Genomic DNA, 20,826 nt, shown 5'->3' on the forward strand with positions numbered 1-20,826 from the left:
TGTTGGGGAGAAAATAAGTAATAAACATACATACATTATAAAACATTGATAAACAGCAGCATACATGAATTGGCCAACAGATCTTATATCAACAATCAAAAGAATGATCAACAATCAGTTCCTCTACTCCGATATTAAGACAATTTTAATTAACAGACTAGCAGATCTAAGCTGTTTAAAATTAATCTCTTGAATCTGCTGTGCATTTAGAGGGTGTTTCCAGTGGAGCAGTGTCTCCCCCTCCTGAACTCTTTTCCATGGATCTGACACTGTTCTTCATATGTCTGCTCAACAAAACATGTACTACATAAGAGTGGTAATCCTTTAGGATACAATTTGGATTGTGATATAAAAGATAATTCTGTGATATTGTTGCACCAAACACAGACACATGGACTTTGACTTTTTTGGCTCTCATTTTAATCTATGCAGCTTTTTGCACCATCTTAGCTGTGTCTGTGTCTCAGGGGCAAGCGTTTACTGATGCTTCAAATCTATTTTTTTCTGACAGTATGTGCGTAAATGCAAGGTTAATGCCCAATAAAAAGCCACCCAACAAATATATCTACATTTACATTTTGCAACCTAGGGGGAGTCTGCTGCTCCAATAATAGGCATAATCTACACTCATTTTTTGGTTATAGTCAGGAAACTGTCCTTGTCCTTTTCAGAGGGAAACGTGTAGTGTAACATCATCTAGCAGTCAAAATAATTAAGGCCTAGCCAAGTGATGCCCCAACATTTCCCATCATGCCTTGGCCAAGTGCTGGGATGACAGTTTAAGTTTTCTGTTTTCTGTTCCAAAACGCAAATATTGTTAGTAATGCTTCTGTTCAGAACATGATGGTGTATGTTAATTTATGTAACCATGAATGAAGTGGCTGTCACATGTCTTGATGTCAAGTCATCCATGCAAGCATTTTCTTATTGATCTGAGACACAACTCTCCCTATCAGAGTGATCAGGTCACCCATTGCAGATGTTGAGCAAACAGAATTGAAATGAAAATAAAAAAAGAAATGTTAACACAACCCTTTAAGTAAATAAACACACTGCTATCTAATAAACTCACATTTTCAGTTTCCAAAAGAATTTGTAGAACTAGTTGTCAGGCAACAAAATTAACTCCAGCTGTTTTAAGGTGGTTCAGCACAGGATGCAATTTGCATTCATGAGATTAAGTTTCCAGTGTGACACTGAATTTGGGTCTGTGCAAGGACTGCACTTTTAAAACACGTTAAACCAGCCAAACCAAAACCACACATGACCACATACTCACCCCTGTGGGCTGAGGTCCAGTGAGTCGTCCATGCTGTGCTGGAAGCTGGGTGAACCCAGATCAGGAGTTGCATTATTAGCAGACGTGGTGGATGCAGTGCTGATGGTGGTAGTACATAAACTGGCAGTACCACTAGGACAAGCCTTCGGGGGACTAGTTACTAGAAAGCTCTCAGACTCTGACAGGTTCTTCACCTGGTGCATCACACCTGGTAGAGGGAGGAGAGACACAGGCATGACAAATTGTCTAAAGGCTTTAAAAACAGCAGCAGTAAGGGCTGGGTATTGGTAAAGAATAAGGCTGGGAACTATATCAATATTGCGATACAGAGTAGATATAGTCTTAGATTCAGGATATCATTATATGGTGATATGTCATAAGTGTCATCTTTTTCTGGTTTTAACAGCTGCGTTATAATAAAGTGATGGAATTTTCTGAACTTAAAAGACTGTTCTAGCTGTTCTATTATTTGTCTTTACCCAATTATATCCACATTACTGATGATTTCACAAAAATCTTATTGTGTTAATTGTGTGCATTGTATTACAGCAATGCATCATATATGTAAGATCATCATGTTTGCACTATTTGAGAATTTACCATGTTAATAAAGAGAAAATGTGTTTCAAGGTATAGATCATATATTGTGGCATTGTCAAAATACAGATATTTATAAGCCATATCGCCCAGCTCTAGTACTCAATATCGACTGAAAACAACCCAGCACCAAGTGGTACTGAAACTTGTCCAGTCAAGTGATATCTGCTGTTGATTCTTTTTGTACCCAGATCTAGAGAAAAATAACTACTTGTATGTTTTTACTTGCAGTCAATCACTGAAAGCACTCTTCAATTTAATGTGACACAACTGGCCCACTATCACAAGTGAAGCAGGGTGTATTTGTCTGAGGTGTCAGTTCAGTTAGCCGAGATGCCACCAAAGGTTTTGAAAGTCTGGCTATACTAATACTACAAAGTATCAAATGAACAACTCTATTGGTATCTGTATCATTTTAAAAAGGTACTGGTATTTAATTTAGAATTTTTTAGAAGACACCCAGCCCTTGCAACAACGCACTTCAGCTTAAGGCCAGTTAAGACAGAGTCACTTGGTTCTGGCTGACGATGACTGTGGATCACGGTAAAGGAAAACACTGGCAGCAACACATTTTACTGCCAAAACAAAATGTTTGCAAACTACAGGCAACCACATGCCCCATAGACTTTTTTTTAGATGGGGTAATAAAAATAAACAAACAAACAAAAACAAACATCTTCTCTCTCTACCTTCTCTTCTAAAATAGACACTGAAGACATCAGGCAGCTTCTGCATGAGGATCTCAGCCATCTGCAGAGAACCCACTACAATCTTCAGGTCCTGGCTGGAAAGCATGGAGGCAATGTGACTGTAGAAATAAACAGAGAAAAAAAAAGATGAGTTGAAAGCAAACCGATTTTCAAGGACTAGCACAAGTAATTCCCTGCCGCCTCTGAAATACAACTTTAAAAAAAAAAAGAAAAAAAAAGCTATTAATCTTCTTTAAGCCAATGTTCTGATCCTGCTTTTATGTCTGCGTTAAAAGTAAGCCCCACTGTTACCTGGACACAGCATGGTTCCTCAGCACATCCTTCAGCAGCTCTGCATCAGCAAAGTAGATGATCCTGAGGATGGCTCTAAGGCACTTGTGTCTGACAGCAGGGCCAGCGGATGAGCTGTACACCTCATACAAGACCCCAAACAGAGTTTTGATAAAGCACTTTGCCAGCTCAGGGTCCTCCTTCATCAACTGGGCCCGTGCATCTTCTCGACGAACCTCTTGGTGACTCCCTGCAGACAGACAGTGAACAGGTCAGGTTCATTTGCTCAACCACGCTGCGACGGTTCCCTTTTTATGTCAATATGAAATACAACACACTGTCATCTTCACATAAATCTACCACAATTTGCCGGACCTGTATTACCTGTATTGGGGTTGGCAAGAGGATTTGGTTTCCGCTGGATACCACGTGCTGTTCCTGTATCTTCATTGATCTGCTGCATAGAGTTGAAGTCAATTGTGTACACGCGGCCCAGGGTCGACAAGCTGATTTCATCCTCCCCGTTCTGGTGGGCTGTCTGTAAGGCAAGATAAACACAAAATATACTCAGTATCACATGCTGATAATTCCCTACATAATTGACTGTTTATATGTACTGAGAGATGTTAAATAGACTGACTGCTGTCAAATAATGTAATGCAATATTTTAAAAGATTCAATCTATTATTCATCCTTCAAACAGTTACCTCGTAATGCAGCAGGTGTATCTCCAACACTGATTATTTCCTCACACATTTAAAGGTTTTAAAGATACAGAATGCATTTATACCTCAATGATGCGGCTGTCAATGCGGTTGTAAGGATGCCACAGTCCCCGGTCATCCCTCCACTGCCAGATTGCCCCTTCTGTCGTCTGGGCACTGCCCTTCTTTAGCATTACATCAACTGCAAAGATGCCCTCTCTAGGCAGGCAGGGCATCAGCTCACTATAAAAAGAAGAACTGTTTCAGAAAACTGCAAAATTCTCTTTACTTGAATTTTAGTTTAACTGTCTCCAAGTTTTTTGTTGTCACCAGTTTTGCTCAAATGCCTTTGGTAAAACGATTGTATCTGTGGTTCAAGGTCTGAGTGAAGCAGAAGTCACATCTGTAGCACTGTTGTAGGCCTCACATCAGTGTGGAAGAGTATATTTCATAAGACTTACTGTAACTTGTGCAGAGGAAAGTCGTCTTGAATTTTCTATTACAGTAAACACAATTCTTATTGGCAGCATAACATATAGGATTAGCATCCCCAAAATGGCATTTCTTCCCCCTTACAGTCCAGCATAATCGCAACCCATACATACTAAAGAGAAGGCAGGAAAATGGATGTTACCATATGAGGGAGGTCAGTTCATAGAGCTCCTGGGGGCTCCGAGGTACCAGTTCAATCTGCTCCTGGCAGCTGCCATTTGATGCACCACACAAGAGGAAACGCAGAGTTTCTGCTATGTCTGTTTAGAAAAGGTAACACAAAATTGTATCGGTTGTTAGTTGCCCTGTTGCTATTTCAACATAACATTCCTACTGCTACGAGTCTGTCAAGCCACAAAACAAACAAAATTTTGGAGGCAGCCAAGAAGATGCAAATTTATATGAGTTTATATGATTTTGGTCTTGATGGTGAAAATTAAAGCAAAGACTTGTCTACTCAAGTTGAAAATGTGAGGTGAGCTACAGCATATCTAAGGTACAGCATGTGTGCACCTGAAAAGACAAATACACAGAACTCATAGGTGTTGTTAGCTAGTACAAGTTAAATTGTGTACCGTCACATCAGCAAATAAAAAGACTAAATAAACAAGTGTGACCCACTGATATGTGTGTGTGAGGGTTACTCACTTTGTTTCATAAGCTGGACTGCCAGGCAGGGGCAGTTCGAGCACATAAGGGAGAACATGCGCACAACCATGATAAACATCCCCGAGCTGAGCACAGGAGGGGTCACTACCAGCAACTGCTGAATATTGGTCAACAGGTCCCGTGATGCAACTTCCTGCAGCAGGTTCTGTTGACAGACACAGACATGCGCATTAGCTGGAGAGTTGGATGGTGCAGGAGATAATACAGAGATGACAAAAAATTAACAAACAAGCATGGTGTTTAGTCTTAAAAAGAAACTGAGGTACAAACCTCTTCATGTTGAAAGTTGTCCACCAGTCTGGCGAAACAGAGACAAGTGCTTTCGACGGATTTTTTATCCTGAAAGAGTTAAATGAATGTAGCCATTAGTGAATGTTTACCACAGGTTACCATAAAGGAAATGACTGAAATAAATACTATTTGAGGCACAAACATATGAGTGTGATGCAGAGGAGGATAAAACATGGAAAATTTTATGTGAACTCATAATATTCAAGTTAAGACAACTATCAATGTAATTCCTGTCAAAGTGAACTAGGTCAATCATGACAAAAATAAAGCCAGGTTTTGACTGCTCAAAAAGTAAAACAAGGTAAAATTTATCTAAAAAGCAGAATTACTAAACCATTTATGTATAATTGCCTAATTGTTACAGCAAACCGGTGCAGTCATTTTTTAAACATTTTTTAATTGTCTGCAGAAATCTGAAAGTGTTGTGACAGAGGGTCACTGGCTAACAAACTCTGGCTAGCACAACAATCTGCATTTAAATGGACAACACTTTGCTCTTAAAAAGAAGTCACAAACACTTCTCCTACTTGACTAAATGCATTTCAGGCCTTGCTCATCATTGATGATGTGGAAAAATTGAGAAACCTCACAACATTTTGATATAATCAACTTTTTTTTTCAGATTTTGCCCACGTATAGTCATTTTAATTTCTAGAATGTGAAACTTGCTCCAAGAGGAACAACAGTAAATACAACTTGAGTCAATCCCTTGCTGTGATGATGCCGCATGTTTTAGTTAACTGTTGTCTGACTAGGCTTGGGTATCAATGTTTGATTAAATTTAACTTTCAATTTAACGGCACCTATCGAATTGTTCAATACTGTTGAGTATTGGCATTGTTTTGTTTTTTAGTTTTTTTTTTTCACCCCTAGATCTTTGAACAGCTTCCTCCTTTAAAGGTAGAAATTCTACTGTAATGTGTAATGTAATTTTTCTTTTTTATAAATGGATTTGGTATTGGGAAAAAAAGCAAGGTATTGGTACTGGTACTGAATATTTTTGAACAACACCAACCCCTATATCTAACATGGGAGAAACGTACCTGGTGTGTGAGTCTCTGAGTCAACAGTGGCAGAGAATCAGCCACAAAGTGGAATTCATCTGGAGTGATGCTCTGGCAGCAGTTAGCTGCAATAGCCAAAGCATTTCTCTGAGCATTGATGCTGAAGAACTCCAGGTAGAGGAGGCAGTCAGCGAGCCCACCCTGTGATGGATGACAAATGATAACATTATTGTGGTGTAGAATTGTGGCTAACAGATGGTGATTAAAGGGCATGACAAAAAGTGCAACACTTACAGCCTGCAAAATGGCTTTGCTGTGTCGCCTTGACAACATCTCCAAGGCTGTCAGAGCCTGCTCTGCTACGTCAATGAACTGGATCACCTGAAGCTGCAGACAAGAAGGTAGAAAAGGCATTAGCACATCAAAAGGCCACCATTGCGAATTAACAAGAGATTAGGGACAGACAGAGAACACAGTGTTTTACCTTCTCCAGGAAGACAGGAATAGCATCGACCACCACAGCAGAGGATCGAGGGAGTGCCTCCATCATATACGTGAGCGCACGAGAGGCGTGATTCATCTGTGTGCAGAGATCAAAGGCATGCAAAAACAGCAGTGGCATTAAAAAATGAACAACTCAAACAAAAGACAACTATATGTACAGCAGGAAAAGTTCATCATACTCACAATATCAAAGTTATGCTCCATTTGTAACAGTGTAATCTGTGAAAGAAAGTTGAGAGTATTAGTATGGAATCAAATTTATGTGCACGAGGTGTAGCTGCAGAACAGACAAGACAGCCAAGTACAATGGAGAGCATCAAAGGACAGCCCACCAATGCCTTTTACATTTGCCTGTAGTGCTATTAAGTCATTTAGATAGTTTTGCTGTGAGTTGTAGAGATATTGGCTGTAGAGATGTCTGCCTTTGCTCCAATATTATCGAACTAAATGGCACTTGCCTTGTGGTGCTCAAAGCACGAAAAAATACAGGTGTCCATACAGTCTCTTTACAATTTAACAAATACATTACAAAAGCAAATAAAAAGACAAATCTGTGGAAGTTATTACAAAATGAAAAGTAGATATTGAAAGTTTTTTTTTGCCTCATTTAATACACCTCTATATGGGCACCATTAGTTGCACGAAGCACATCAAGACGGTACTTGATTTCTTGCCATGTTCGCTGTAGCATAGCCTCATCAATGGTGGCAATGGCATCAGTGATCTTTTGCTTCATGTGTGAAGCATGAATGTGATTAAAAACTTTGATAACCACTGAGTACATAGAACAAATCTGATTAACATATCTCATCAATTGCTTTTGCAATATATTTTTTTTAATTGTAAAGAGACTTTGTGGACACCCTGTATATTTGAAGAACTCAAGAGCATGTCTCTTTCCAGGAATCACGACCTGGTTACTCAAGATAATCCACAGGTCTGCAGTGAGCAGTTTCATGTAAGAACAACTTTCTTTCCAGTAGAAAGAAAGTAATTCTGGATTCAAGGTCTTGATTATCTTGACTAAGTGGGTTAGGATTTCTGAAAAGAGACACTGCACTTGAGTTTTTCAATTGTTTTTATTTGGTGCATTAAGCACAATGAGCTGAGTGCCATTTAGTTCCAGTCTAAGCAGACATCTCTACAGCCAACATCTCCAAAACAATTTAGATGAATAACAGCTACAGGTAAGATGCAAAATATGCGTTTTTGATTTGGGGTGAACTGTCCCTCTAATGACAAAATAAACAGACAAAATAAGACTAACCAAAGCAGGCACCACACTCTTGACAGGGAATCCACCAAGGGTTTCCTCATTGCCCATCACCAACAGCTGGCACATCTCAATAGCAGCTTGGAGCTGTTGAGACTCATCACCTGTGGCCTGCAGGCCCTGTAGTAGCTGCTGAGCCTTGGAGCCTGGAAACAGGGAATTTTTCAATTATGTACGATTCACCAAACACAAAGAGCGCTGACATAAGGTAGAGAAAATTGTACTTACTGGCTCCACTGCCAATGGTCCTGTGAAACAGCTGCGACATGCGGGGTCCGAGGGGCCCAAAAAGATGTGGGGGGAGACCCCTGGCCTCCAGTAAGGCTAAAGGGACCAAAAACAGCTTTGAGTTAGAAAGTAACTATACAAAAAAAGGTAAAAAACTGTTTATGACATCTTAATACCCTAAATTATAGTAGGGGCACGTGTACATTTACTTGTTTTGTCAGATAATATTATGACATTGTCTACAAATGGATAATTTTAGCTGGGATTGACTGGAAAGCCTGAATATACCTTGAAGCCTTCCCATTTCAGAGTCATCAGACTCACTTTCTCCAGAGGTGGTCATGCCCACTGCTCCCGCAACTGAGCTTGAAGCTAGATACAGAAACAACATTAAGTAAAAGAAAATCATACTAACAGTTAAACAGTAAAGAAGGAAAATAGTCTTTCAAGCCATAAAAAAAACCCTGTGGGCTCAACGGCAAAATTTAGTGGAAAATCCTTGATCATCCATAGATTTAACGGCACTTAACAAGGACAAATGTTCTACTGTTAAAAAAGAATAGACAGTAGTGGCATGATAGCTACCTGAAGCCCCTTGTGATGCCTCATCAGTGCGAGCCGCTGACGAGTTGGCCCCGTCCTGGTTGTTGTCGGAGTCGGCCATTTTCTCCTGTCGGCGAGCGTCGGCTGCCCCGCGCTTGCCCAGGCCTGAGCCCCGCCGACTGTGATGTAAGTAAAAACAGATTGAAAATAAGTGATAGCAGAGTAATCACAAAGTACTGTGCATTCTGCATTACAACAGTAAGTCAAATAAATACACAGTGTGGTTCCACTGGCTGTTTTTTTTCATGCTGGATGTTAATGATTGCTATTGTAATAGTGGTCAGACATAATTTGAAAAACTGATATCCTGTAAGACTCCTGTGGGACCTTGTTGCTGTTTTAACAAATGCTGAATCTCTGTAGACAGAAATTTAACATATTGGTAGTTAATTTACTGTCAATACACCTGATCTGTTTAATGAAGGATTCTACTTTACAGACAATGATTATGACACCTGAGTCAACCCACGTCTTTTCCCACATGATCTTTACGTATGATGGGAAAAGTGAATGTGAGTGATGGTCTAAACTAGTGTTGCACATTATACCAAAATGTAGGTACTTTTTCGAGAATTTCCCAAGGTTCAGTTCTTGTTGTGTTGCAATACTGGTGTGTGCGCACAGAAACTGAAACAAATTTTTGTATTGCACAGGCACACGCGCACACACGCCAATAAATTTAACCATAGATGGTCCAGGGTTAATGTCCCCAGTGAACATTCTGTTTCTGATTTATTAGGCATCAAGCATCAAACAGGCATTGTTTCTAATATAGTTTTGGTATTGAATATCGCGACACTAAACTCTGTAAAAAAGTCAGCATTTTGGTATCATGACAACACTATCCTCATTTTCTTTCATGAAATAGCTTCATCAACTTAATTGACCTTAGTTTAGTTGTCCATTGGGACAGATATTATTATTCTGTTTAGCCATCTTACTTTGAAAGCAGTTATCACTCTGTGATGGCTGTTGGGTTCAAATTGCTTGTGGGGAGTGGGGTTTTACAACAAAAGGCGAGTCACTCAAATTCTAAGCTATTTAAAATAAATCATGGCAAACTCACAGCCTTCACTATCCACACCATAAGCAAAAGCCTACTCTCTCTGGGCCAAACAAAGCTTAAAGGTTCCCTGTAGTAGTGCTATAATGTCTTTCTGTGAATGGAACAGAGGTTTAATCTTGTTCACAAGCACAATAATGTACAAGCATGCATGCACATAGATGTGAAGCAATACACCGTTCCACTGATCTGCAGGCAGCTTCAACATGCCAAGATACGCTGCAATGAGCAGCAAAAGCAGTAATGAGGAACACTGCAAGCTAGTGACATGGATGTTTGAAATAAATCCTACCTTACTGAAGTCTGTAATGCTGCATTTTTGCTCACTGCTGTGATCATTTGCGGTTATAATTTGTGAAGCTACTAAAACTGAATCCTACTGAGAAGTGTTCCTAATATTTAGTTTCCCCTCATTACTGTGTACAAATCATGAAACTAAATACTCCCAAATTTCATGTTTTATTTTTAGGCTTCAATATTTACACTACAGTCTACACTAAGCCATTTCTGTAATTCGTACCTGGTGCTGGCACAGGAGCCCGTGGTCTTCTGGCGTGTGCTCCGCCGATAGCTGGGGAGCTCTGCTGGAGGAGACTCGCTGCGCTTCTTAGTGGATTTCCTCAAACCTAAGGGGAAAAGGTGACATATAACCACCCATATGTGGACGAGGGACCAAGTCTAATCAAATTCTTTTGACATAAATACAGTCTAAAACCAAAGTAAATCAACACCAGTGTGATGTTTGTGTTGTTTTACAGTCCAGAGGATATCAAACAATTGTCATCTAGTTATCAAACTATATCCTAGGCATCCACGAGTTTTAGGGAATGTTAAAGTTGAATTATTAACACACAATAGTGTACTTTTAAGTATCTTGTGACTATGGTATTACAGAAGAGAATACCCTCCCACATCATTATAACTGTTCGTTAGTCAAAAAATCCTGGTCAAGATAGCTGATGCCGAGTGTTACTTTTCAATACAGTAATGGCTCTAGTGTTGCCTGTTTAGAGCCCTGTACCACTGACTGGGTGTGTATTAATAGTAACCCAACCATGGCCCTATGACAGAACAACCTTCATGCTGGATCTCTGACTCATAATTCAGTCGTACAGAAATAAACATTTAAAAAGTTCAGACCAAACTTATTAATGATGTATGAAATATTATGTCCTTTCTGTACTTCATTTGACCTTACCTTTCAAATTATATCGGATCAAATATCAATTCCCCACACACAGTTAGCATACGCTTCTAAATAATAAAGTGCAAATGACCTAGAGTCACCCAAAGCAATCACAAATATTTCTCTATTTTTTAGGCTGCAGTAACATAACTAATGCAACATGATCAAAATGGTAACCGTGCAATGTAAAGTCATGTAGAATAAGTGAAACACAAGCAAACTGTTGTGTATATGCTCACTCACCATTACTGCTGAAAAATCTGTGTGTTAAAAGATATTATAGGGTAACAGATAAAGATATTGAGAGAGAGATGAAGTTCTTTCCTCTCCTGACAGAAGCAGCTCACGAGTCCTTCCCTGCCCTCAAACATACCCCTGGTCAGCTGGTGGGCCAACACGCTAAGCCAACTTAGGAGGGGTCTCTACATTTGGGCCTAGGGCCCATGGCACACAGCCCACCTCAGTTTCTATCCTTTCACCTACCCAGAACAGCCTGACCCCACACTGACCTGAACAGCTTACACACTTCAACACACACTGCAAATTTCTACTGTTATATCTCTGTGTGTGGACAACAGTCTTTCCCATCTTCTCACTAGGATGGGTATCAAATCTCAATACTTTAAGTACTGACTAAATGGTGACTGTAGCACTGCATACTGCTAACTTAGTATTGTTTCCTCTGCTCAAATATTGCCTCATTTAAATCAATGTTTAGTTGATTATCTACTGTAATTTATCGAAGATTATTTAGAGTTCGTATACAGCAGTTTGTGCTTAACTTATTAACTGTATCAGTGTTACATTTTGTTTTCACTTATTTTGTCAAACACCATTTTTTATCCCATAGAAAAGGATGTTGTAACTGAGCCAAGAATGGTATCCGACAAAGTAAATTTGATGCTGGTACTCAAGATCCACTGATATTGCAAGGCTGATACTTTTGTTGAAGTGAAGATTTAGGCTAAAACATGGTAGAAACGTGGTCTTTTAAGTCAACCTGGCATGTCTCGGCTCTAGAAGACTTGGATTACACCAGATGAGCAGTATGGAGGCATTTTATGTTTTTTTTTTTCATTGTTTTTTGTGTGTGAAAACTGGTCACCATTCACTTCAGCTGTTTGGGAGATTCTGCAACACTGTTTTCCTGTGAAACTCCAGCAGTGTTTTGTGAACTAAAAAACTAAACCCTACTTCTGATCAGCATGAGGGTAAGTAGATAATTATTGAATATTAATTTTTGGGTGGACCATCCCTTTAAACTGAATATCTTTTGTTTAAACTGACAAAGTCAGACATTTGAAGACGTCACCTTGGACTGTGAAGACCTGGGAAGGAAATTTTTCACTATTTTGTGACTTTTTATAGACTTTGCAACCTCAGATTAAACATGACATTTCACTTTAGTCTCTGTTGTTATTAAATAACCGAAAGTAAAACGAACTGTACAGGGGAAAGTAAAAATTGACTTTGGGCAAGACCTACTTGCCTGACTTGGCAAGTGAAAAAACAACAACATTAACATTGTAGCCTGGATCCAATTATTACTAAGTCTAAGGAGTAGTGAATTGAGTGACTGTTTTTTGTAAAATTCTATCAGAAGTTAAGTGTGCTGTAATGCTTATAACTGGGCAGCAGTTAACACTAAAAATATTTGATACCATAGGTTAAGAAGAAGGTTTTGTAACTGATTCTGTGATGCTGCTTGGATCATGGTTCATGTGACATTTAATCCCAGAGATGCCAGAGATGTAACCTCAACCAAACCTCTAGAGAATAACGTACTGACCCTCAACAAGACAATCGGAACCCTGTTTAAACCCCTAAATATTTCATACAAATACACCTCCCTGCCCCAAAAAGAAAATCAAACCATTGCATATACTTCCCTCAGCATACACAACCTTTTCTGTCACTACAAGAACGACATATGAAGCCAAAATATGACACAATATCTATATTTCTTAAATAGCACTAAATAGGTCCACAATGTTGTCTTATAGTCGTAAAATATTGAAGTCTCAGCTCAGACAGTGGATTAGAATGAGTGCTTCTATTATTAATATTCAGTTAAAATTACTCACTTGCTAGTTTAGCTTGTAATCCTGATGGCCCAGGTTTGGAGGTCTCAGTTTTGGAGGATCCGGGCAAGGACAGTTTGGGTTTTGGCAGGTTGACTTTGGGGTTGAAGCGTGCTGCCCACTCAAATTTCGAAGAGCTGGCGGTTTTGGCCTGCTCCTTGTCACGGGTACTGCGGCGTGGGGAGGGGCTTGAGGCTGAGCGAGAGCGTCGTGCCTTGGTCTGATCTTTTCCTTGTTTGACTCTGGCGCCCTGCGTGATGGCACTGTTTGTGCCTGCGGTTGAGGAAGAGGAAGAGGTGGAGGCAGAGGAGGAGGAGTCTGTCACGTTGCTACACCCAGCTTTGGCTGAGGCGGCCGATTTAGACGCCAGCTTGGTGGGTTTTGCAGTTCTGCCCTCAGTACGATTGGGGAGGGACCCAGCGGTGCTACTTAGACCGGGGAGAGAGTCCGCTTTCTTCCGTTTCTGGATTGGTGAGGCCCCAGTGGCCCCGTTCTTCTTGCTCTGGCCTCGACCTGACGATGCAGGTGGTTCCGAAGCAAGTGATCTTTTCTTGGACTTAGCTGGGCCTTTCTTGGTCTCGGAGGTATTATCTCGGGGTGGTGGGAGCGATTTGGGCTTCTTGGCAGGGGTCGGTCCAAAGGTACTAATTTGGTCAGGAGCTTCACTTCGCTTCAGCCCTCGGGTGCCTTCACTCTTTGACTGGTGGCCTGGTCGCTCTTGTTCAGATGTCCCTGCAGCCTCTGGCTCGTCTTGCAACACAAATGAAGCCACTGACAGAGTAAGACCGCTTCTGTCAGGGAGCAAGAGGGACAACAAAACGCCATCTCAGAAAACTCTTCAAACCATGAAAAGGGATAAATTACAATGCCACATTCGTTATTCTCATTCAACTTTACAACAAAACCCAAAAGATGCACAATACTGTACGTTCTTCTTGATTGTGAATTTTACTTAAAATACAAACCCACAAACACACGCACACACAATAAGCACCAAGAAGAGAGGAGGGGTACCTTCTTGAGCTGTGCCCTCTGGACTGGCCAGTGGCTGAGCTGGCTGTGGCTTTGGAAGCCTTAGAATTAGGTCTTCTACTTTCAGGTGGGGAATTTGCTTTATGTTTTACCTGCTCTGACTGCAACCTGTAAGGTTGGAAATTAAAGAGCAAGTGACAGTGTGGGTTTCTGTGATTAAGCCACATAAAAGAGAGACTTTATTAATATCCAAATCATTTTGGCTGGCTGAGTCTGCATATCCTGTGATCATTGACACCTCTGGAGTAGCAAGAAAAACAGCTAAAACAGAGTTAATCACAATTTGACTCTGATAAAAGAACACAAGATAAGCTTCCCCTTTGATCAAAGCGGCCAATATAACCATTCTGCATTAAATTAAAATTAACTACAGGCAAACACCCCCAATGAATTACGTACAAATACCCCCCCAATAAGCACCCATAATTTCTTGTTTCCTTCAAGAAAACCCCAACTAATGTTCCCCACAAACCATGACTACTGCCTCTTACTTTGTAATGAGATTTTAACTAGAAGTGGACAATGATGAAGTATGATGGTAGACTCACCTTCCTGCGACTGTGTGGTCTTGTGGCTGGGCCGCAGCAGTGTTCCTCTGTGAACGGCGCAGTGACCCCCCTGGATTGGAATTAGGCCGGTTGGACATTGGCACCTCTCTCCTGAAGGGACATACCCTTTCTAGACACTACCATTCACTACAACAAAAGACAGAAAGAGCCACATAAGAATACTAGCAAAAAGCAATAGTGAGCCTTGTATCTATGCTCTCCTACAACCTCTAGGTTGTCTTCTGTTTAAAATAAACTGCTCTGCTGTCAGTGTCAGCTCGTAGAGCTTTTATGCCATCAAGTTGGTGATCAGGAGCATAATTCATCATTTGTACATTTCAGGATACACATTTCATAAAAAATAAATAAATAAAAATAAAAAACAACAAATGACCAACCCTATTACTGACACTACCATTAATTACCATTTGTGTTGGAGAAAAAACAGGCTGTTGAAAAGATCAGGAGCATAGAAACTCTTAACCTATCTGTTTGCTTTATTTAAACAATATTGCATTGTAAAAGAATAAAATAAAATCCACACAGCTCAGTTTGTTTCCAGCACATCTCACTTTCTCTGTAAGCAGTCTCCCAGAATAAGTCACAACAAAACGTATACCTATGTGAACCTTAACCTGCTGCCTTTATCAACTTATTGCATACTTGTTCCAAGGTGAAGTACTTCATACATTAGTTTATCGATTTTGTCACCATACAGACTGTACCATACTATACTATACTGTAAAGCTGTCATCAAGTAGCTACCAACCCTACTAACTTGTATTTTTAATAATAACAAGAAGAAGAATACTACTTGACAACATTAACACAACATCCCAAGACTCCCCTGTGTAATAATGTGCAAGGTCACAGACAGATCAAAATAAACCCACAGCTGGGTACACTGAAAGTCAAACTAACACCAAACAAAGACAATCATGTTTCATAGTCTAAAATTCTTTAAAGTCTATGAACTAACATTTAGATACCTGACAAACAGAGCTTGTTGTTGGGGTAAATTGGAGTAATTATTTTAGTCAGGGTGTGAAAGAACATGTCTTTTACATATGAGTAAGAGTAATTTACATGTAAGCCCCATTAGTCAATGGCATTAAAGTACTGATAACATAAGTGATTAACGTATTTTGATCACACACAGAGCAGGATGATTTTATCAACTGCTACACAAAGACTATTGAATCACAACCTAAATACTTTCTGCCGTCTAGAAGCTAAAGATTATCAATTTACCAATTTATATAAGACTCTAAATCATGATATCATTGATCATAAAAATACGCCACACTTGGCAAGCTCACAGGGCCATTTTAGGCCTGCACTGACAGTGCATCCTAGTCTTTGTTTATTCGTCCATTCTGACAACTGGTGCACCACACTCGCGTATAATGTGATTAGTTTAGTACATCAAATGATCGGCAGCTTAAAACACTCGCGGGTACTAAGTTTCAATCACTACACTACTAAACAACCACGGCAGTGTGCAATTTTTGTACCCATGATTTACAGAGGCCTAACGCTATATTTCTGACGTAGTTCTCTACCACCACCGACTAGCATGTTTAGCCACTCATATCCTAGCAAGACCCATACATTTTAACAGCAGCTTAGTCGCATCCGTATCCACACATAAAACTCCGACATCCCAAAAGTGAAGCTTGTAACCGCTGGATATTGACTACGATGACGAGAAAGAGCTGAAAGGCTTGTAATCACATACTAACTAGAGACTCGTTGGTTAAAGTTACGTTGGCTAACGTAGCAGTGCTTACAGGGAAATGCGTAGTTGGCGTACCGGTGTGTCAACCAATTTAACGTTAGCCCCCTAACTAAAAGCGCTGCCAAATTCTAATAGTTACCTTGTTTTCATCTTGTTGTAATATAAAGCGGCATGTTTTACATAACGGCCAATACGAGCCCCTTTCAGTGACAAATAACGATCACGTTCACCTGAGATTAGCTTCACATCGAAAATGGCAGCATCGGTTGGACCGTCTTTCGAAAGCGGTTTAATGTAATATAGCTAGCAGGCTACCAGTAAACCAACGTAAGCTAACTTGGTATTCTGACTGCCATGACCCACTGCTGTGCGTCTGGCTGACGATGAAGTTTAAAGAAAAAAATATACATGTCTCGCACGCAAGTTAGCTTACCTTCAGTACTGTCTGTTGGGATGATCAAATCAAAAATACACAACTGTCAAGTCGGCAGGTAACCAGACAGATCCAGTATTACTCTCTTAGCAACTGTCAACGGAATGTTGAGTACACAAGTGCAGCTAACTAACGTTAGCCAGCTATGAGGATCACTAATGTTTTCTAAGCTGAGTTAAGGCCAATGCCTGCCTCTCACTAAAGCACTGGCTAGCGTCATAGCTAATGCTAGCCAGGAAGAAACCAGTTGACCTGCTAACAAGCAACGTGTCAACAATGCACATACTTCAAATTTCGAGATGGGTAAAATAATTCAAATAACGTTAAGCATCTTATTTAGCTAAGCATCTGAGCCAGAATGATAAATATCGGGGCTAATTATTAGCAAGCTAATGCTAGCTTAGCAAAATAAGATAGCGAATGTCTCTTCAATGACCGTTCACTTGCAAACAGTAGGTTGACAAAAATAAACACTTGACTGTTAGCTAGACAAGCTATTGTTACAGGTTGGAATTAGTTAGAACTAGCTGTCCGGTTGACAATAAACCACTGACCTTATCAATACCGAATTAGCTGCTGCGGGGCAGTCACGTAGCTGACGTTAAGCGTTGTCAAATCAAACAAGAGCGTTATAGCTATTACCAGCTAACCTTGGCATGCAAGCTAATTAATATTAGCTAGCCTTGTTGTCGCTGGCTAACGCTTTGCCAGCTCGACAGGATGGTAATGGGATTTATTAGACAAACAACAGCCACGTTACAACTCACGAATTCGGTCTTTTGGGAAGAATTTTGTCAAGTTTTGTTTAAATTTACGAGTTGTCTAGCTAGCAGCTAGCATGTTAACGCTAGCTAGCAAAAAGAAATGGCCTCTGATACCTTTTAGACACAAAAAAACAGGAAAGCAGGAACGGGATTCGAGATATTTTCGCAACACTGAATCATTATTCTTCCGATGTATTTCGATATTAAATAGTCTCGAAGGTCCAAGAGACTGTTGGCGAGGATGTCACTTAAAATTTCTACCTTTTGTATTATGTTGTTACCTATTTGTTCCAGTGTTGTAGTTGTAACAGACAGTGCACCAGCTCCTCTTTTCTCTCTCTACCCCTGCTAGTTTCACATCAGCTGAGGGGCCTATAACTGCAATATACATCCGCGTGATTCATCCGCTCAGGGACTACTTTCTTTTGATTTTAGCTTTCGGCATCTGCTTGTTTTTATTCAACAATCCTGCGGCGAGCACTGGATATGTGGTTCTGTAAATATAGTTATATGTTAGCTAGCTATAAATTATTGAGATATAAACATGTAGCTGTATTTGTCAGTTTTCAACGATAATCACTGCAACGTTTAAGTCATTGGTAATATTAGCTTGTCACAAATAAGAAGTATCAGTCCGCTAGGTCGTGACCCCCCCCCCCCCCCCCCCCCCCACACACACACACATCCCCTACCCCCTTTAATACACATATATTAAACAGTTGGATCTATGAATTAATTTAATGTCCTGCGTTACCTTTTTTAATCGCCTCACTTCAGCGTAAGATAATATCCATTAAACTTTTTTCCTCTGCCGTTGAGTAAAACAATACTGTTATTTCAATTGCTTTTCAGTTGTCATGGTTACAGTTTTGCGTCCAAAATGGCGTCCTTGCTTGGGGAGCATCTTTTTGAAATAAGTGGTCAAGGTCCCCCTCCTCCAAAGGATTTTTTCCAACTTCTTATTACCAAAAAAGAGGTCGAGTATTTATATGAGCTTTTATTTATTAAGCAGAGTCTCAAGGACTAACCTGGTAAAAAGCTAAGAGTTGATAAAACACAGTGCATAGGTAACTGAAGATAGCTTAATTTTTTACCTAGACAAAGTTAGTTAACTACCTCTAGCTAGCTTTACAACAGAGCTGAGCAAATAAATACTTTGTGAACTATTTAACAGCAAGTTGAAAAAAAGAAACCACCCACTAAATTTTTTTGCATCTCAAGGTGGATTGAATGATAAGGTAAACAGTGAAGTAATACCACTTGTAAAACTAATAGGCATATAAAAATAAATGTTGCAGTGGGTTAAAATCATCTTGCTTTAGGACAGGCCATTTGTTACTATAGATATTATTATACATATCCTAAAAAGCATTTTGTATTCACATGATAGTTATTGTGTCCTCCTGGAATTACGTCATAATAGCTTCTCTCCACCCTCACCCTGTGTATTTTCTTTCTAACTTTAGGTAATATGGAGATCGTGGAAGATTTCTGTGCGACTTGAAGGCCGGGGCGCTCCACCCAAAGAGCTGAAGACATCCTGGCATGATTTCCTTGACCACAAAATGCTAAAGCGTAAGGTTTCATCTAGATCAGGGGTTATTAAAGTCTGAGAGTGTGAGCCACCCCTTAGACAAAACAAAGCATAGAAAAAGCCCCCCAAGTTTATTTGCTTAGTTTCACTCAATTCCTGGATTTCTGTGGGAACATGCTTGTATTATTTTATACCATAGAAACTCAAGATAGCCTAATATTGCCGTTTGACATAACATCAGGCTACACCATATACATGAAAAGATTTATTCGAAGGCATTTAATAATTTGTGACTCTGCGAAAGTCGGTCAAATTTCCACAAACTACTGTACCTCTGAACTTCCGTTTTATTCAGCTCACACACATTTAGGCTATTCTATGCAATCTTCGCTTGATAGCTAATGTCACTGTTTTTTTTCCTCCAATGATTGAGCCTCCCTGACACTGTGTGGAGCTCTCCTTGATCTAGACAGATTGATACTCTATTCATCTCCAAGAGGAATTTGCATGTCACAGCATCAGGTCACATTATGTGAAACTGAAAACCTCTTTCACCTGTTCTTTACTTTGTTTGACAAAGTGTTACACTGTTTTGTTTGGGTTAAGAATGTGATTTGATGGAGTGCTCTCTTCGACAGAGAATGCTTAATTAAGTTAAGAGTTTGACATCCAGGCTGTCCTTTGCCACTCTTTGTCTGTAGAACAAGTTGGTGCTGTTTTTGGGCCGAGGATCCTGGAACACACAGTATCACTTTGTCAAGGAAAGTTTGATTACCTGGAACGCTTACCTGATGACATATTGCTCAGAATCCTGTCCTATCTACAGTTGAAAGATATAAGACTGCTGGCACAGGTTTCACATCGATTTAGAAAGGTGAGGGTTTCTTAAAAATGAAGGTCACAACAGTTAAGTGTTGTCTATATTAGATTTTGCAGAAATGGCATTTGTCTCTTTTTTTGTATCTCTCTCTGACACATACATTTGTGCTCATATGTATTTGCACTCTGATAACCACTGTAAATCTGCATTGTGTTTTGTTGTCTTGTCTCTGATCGAACTGTGCCAGTTATGCAATTCTGAGAAGTTTTGGGAGCACACTGTGAGGAATCGCTGTGCTGAGTTTACCAGTGACATGGAGGACGTAGCAAATGCCATGGGCTGGAGGAAGGCCTTTTTCACCCTTTTCAACACCAGTGGCAGTAAGAAGCAGCAGTAAAGCAACTGGGCTACTGTTCTGAAACAACTGCAATACAAATGCTCTCACAGTGACTGGATGTCAGTGTTCATTTTGCACTTTGTGAGATAAGAGCCAGGGTTTTCAGTGAGGTTTAGTGTGTGTTCTTTTAAATTTTAGTGTTGGCCTATGTGATCTACAAAAATTATATTCTGTTGGTTTAAAAGTGCCAAATATTCTTTAAAACGTCATTATTTTATGGTTACTATTCTGTTCTTAAAATTTGCATGGCAATAATTACAACCAATGGATAGATACAATTAATACTATTAAAATCTCCAAGGCGGTCTCTTTTAAAACAATTAAAATGCCTTTATTGTCCTGGCATGGTCGTGTTGGTTGAACTACCTATGACCCATTTCAACATTAAGTTAAAGATGAAGGTTTGAAGCCATAGGGTGTTGGAATTTGTTGTTGTTGTTTTAATCCAACATGACTATGCCATGAATACAGGCATTTTGGAGCACCTCAAACAAACTCAATTTCAGTCTGGAAAGCCCTCCTCCCCCAACATTTGTTTTAGAAAGCTACCAGATAGATGTTGCACAGAGTTTACATTGTGTGGTATGAAATTAGCATACTTTATAA

At 39.9% G+C, this 20,826-nt stretch overlaps 2 protein-coding genes across 8 annotated transcripts in view; one reads left to right on the top strand and one right to left on the bottom strand.

Moving 5' to 3' along the window:
- trip12 (thyroid hormone receptor interactor 12) overlaps positions 1-17,868 on the bottom strand; it is a 29,913-nt gene extending 12,045 nt beyond the window's left edge. The window contains exons 1-21 of one of the 7 annotated variants that reach the window (XM_084718058.1): positions 17,751-17,868; positions 14,535-14,681; positions 13,969-14,094; positions 12,958-13,745; positions 10,208-10,313; positions 8,607-8,743; positions 8,310-8,393; positions 8,022-8,117; positions 7,788-7,939; positions 6,704-6,739; positions 6,501-6,596; positions 6,311-6,403; positions 6,056-6,217; positions 4,992-5,060; positions 4,701-4,866; positions 4,195-4,312; positions 3,647-3,803; positions 3,241-3,394; positions 2,878-3,106; positions 2,566-2,684; positions 1,280-1,487 (exon numbers count right to left, since the gene is read on the bottom strand). In XM_084718058.1, coding sequence (XP_084574184.1) covers positions 1,280-1,487; positions 2,566-2,684; positions 2,878-3,106; positions 3,241-3,394; positions 3,647-3,803; positions 4,195-4,312; positions 4,701-4,866; positions 4,992-5,060; positions 6,056-6,217; positions 6,311-6,403; positions 6,501-6,596; positions 6,704-6,739; positions 7,788-7,939; positions 8,022-8,117; positions 8,310-8,393; positions 8,607-8,743; positions 10,208-10,313; positions 12,958-13,745; positions 13,969-14,094; positions 14,535-14,632 — 3,194 coding nt within the window. In that variant the 5' untranslated portion in view covers positions 14,633-14,681; positions 17,751-17,868. Of the gene's footprint in view, positions 1-1,279; positions 1,488-2,565; positions 2,685-2,877; positions 3,107-3,240; positions 3,395-3,646; positions 3,804-4,194; positions 4,313-4,700; positions 4,867-4,991; positions 5,061-6,055; positions 6,218-6,310; positions 6,404-6,500; positions 6,597-6,703; positions 6,740-7,787; positions 7,940-8,021; positions 8,118-8,309; positions 8,394-8,606; positions 8,744-10,207; positions 10,314-11,116; positions 11,250-12,957; positions 13,746-13,968; positions 14,095-14,534; positions 14,682-16,411; positions 16,433-16,705; positions 16,852-17,259; positions 17,417-17,583; positions 17,608-17,750 lie in introns of those variants that run through there. The other 6 variants (XM_084718064.1, XM_084718059.1, XM_084718062.1 and 3 more) reach the window with 6 other exon arrangements.
- A 481-nt stretch (positions 17,869-18,349) lies between these two features.
- Positions 18,350-20,801, top strand: fbxo36a (F-box protein 36a). Its single transcript, XM_084716616.1, has 4 exons — positions 18,350-18,445; positions 18,936-19,044; positions 19,705-19,877; positions 20,071-20,801. The coding sequence occupies exons 1-4, from the start codon at positions 18,350-18,352 to the stop codon at positions 20,218-20,220; spliced, it is 528 nt and encodes a 175-aa protein (XP_084572742.1). The 3' UTR covers positions 20,221-20,801.
- The last annotated feature ends 25 nt before the right edge of the window (positions 20,802-20,826 follow it).

The sequence above is a fragment of the Lutjanus erythropterus genome, chromosome 4 (genome assembly GCF_056507025.1).
Source record: "Lutjanus erythropterus isolate fLutEry1 chromosome 4, fLutEry1.hap2, whole genome shotgun sequence".
In the NCBI taxonomy this organism is placed as follows: Eukaryota; Metazoa; Chordata; class Actinopteri; order Lutjaniformes; family Lutjanidae; genus Lutjanus; species Lutjanus erythropterus.

Bases quoted from the DNA above. Each gene is read 5' to 3' on its own strand.
- fbxo36a (XM_084716616.1), top strand. From the start codon at position 18,350: ATGGCGTCCTTGCTTGGGGAGCATCTTTTTGAAATAAGTGGTCAAGGT. The intron at 18,446-18,935 runs GTCGAGTATTTA...TTCTAACTTTAG, and splicing joins TTCTTATTACCAAAAAAGAG to GTAATATGGAGATCGTGGAA. The intron at 19,045-19,704 runs GTAAGGTTTCAT...CTTTGTCTGTAG, and splicing joins TGACCACAAAATGCTAAAGC to AACAAGTTGGTGCTGTTTTT.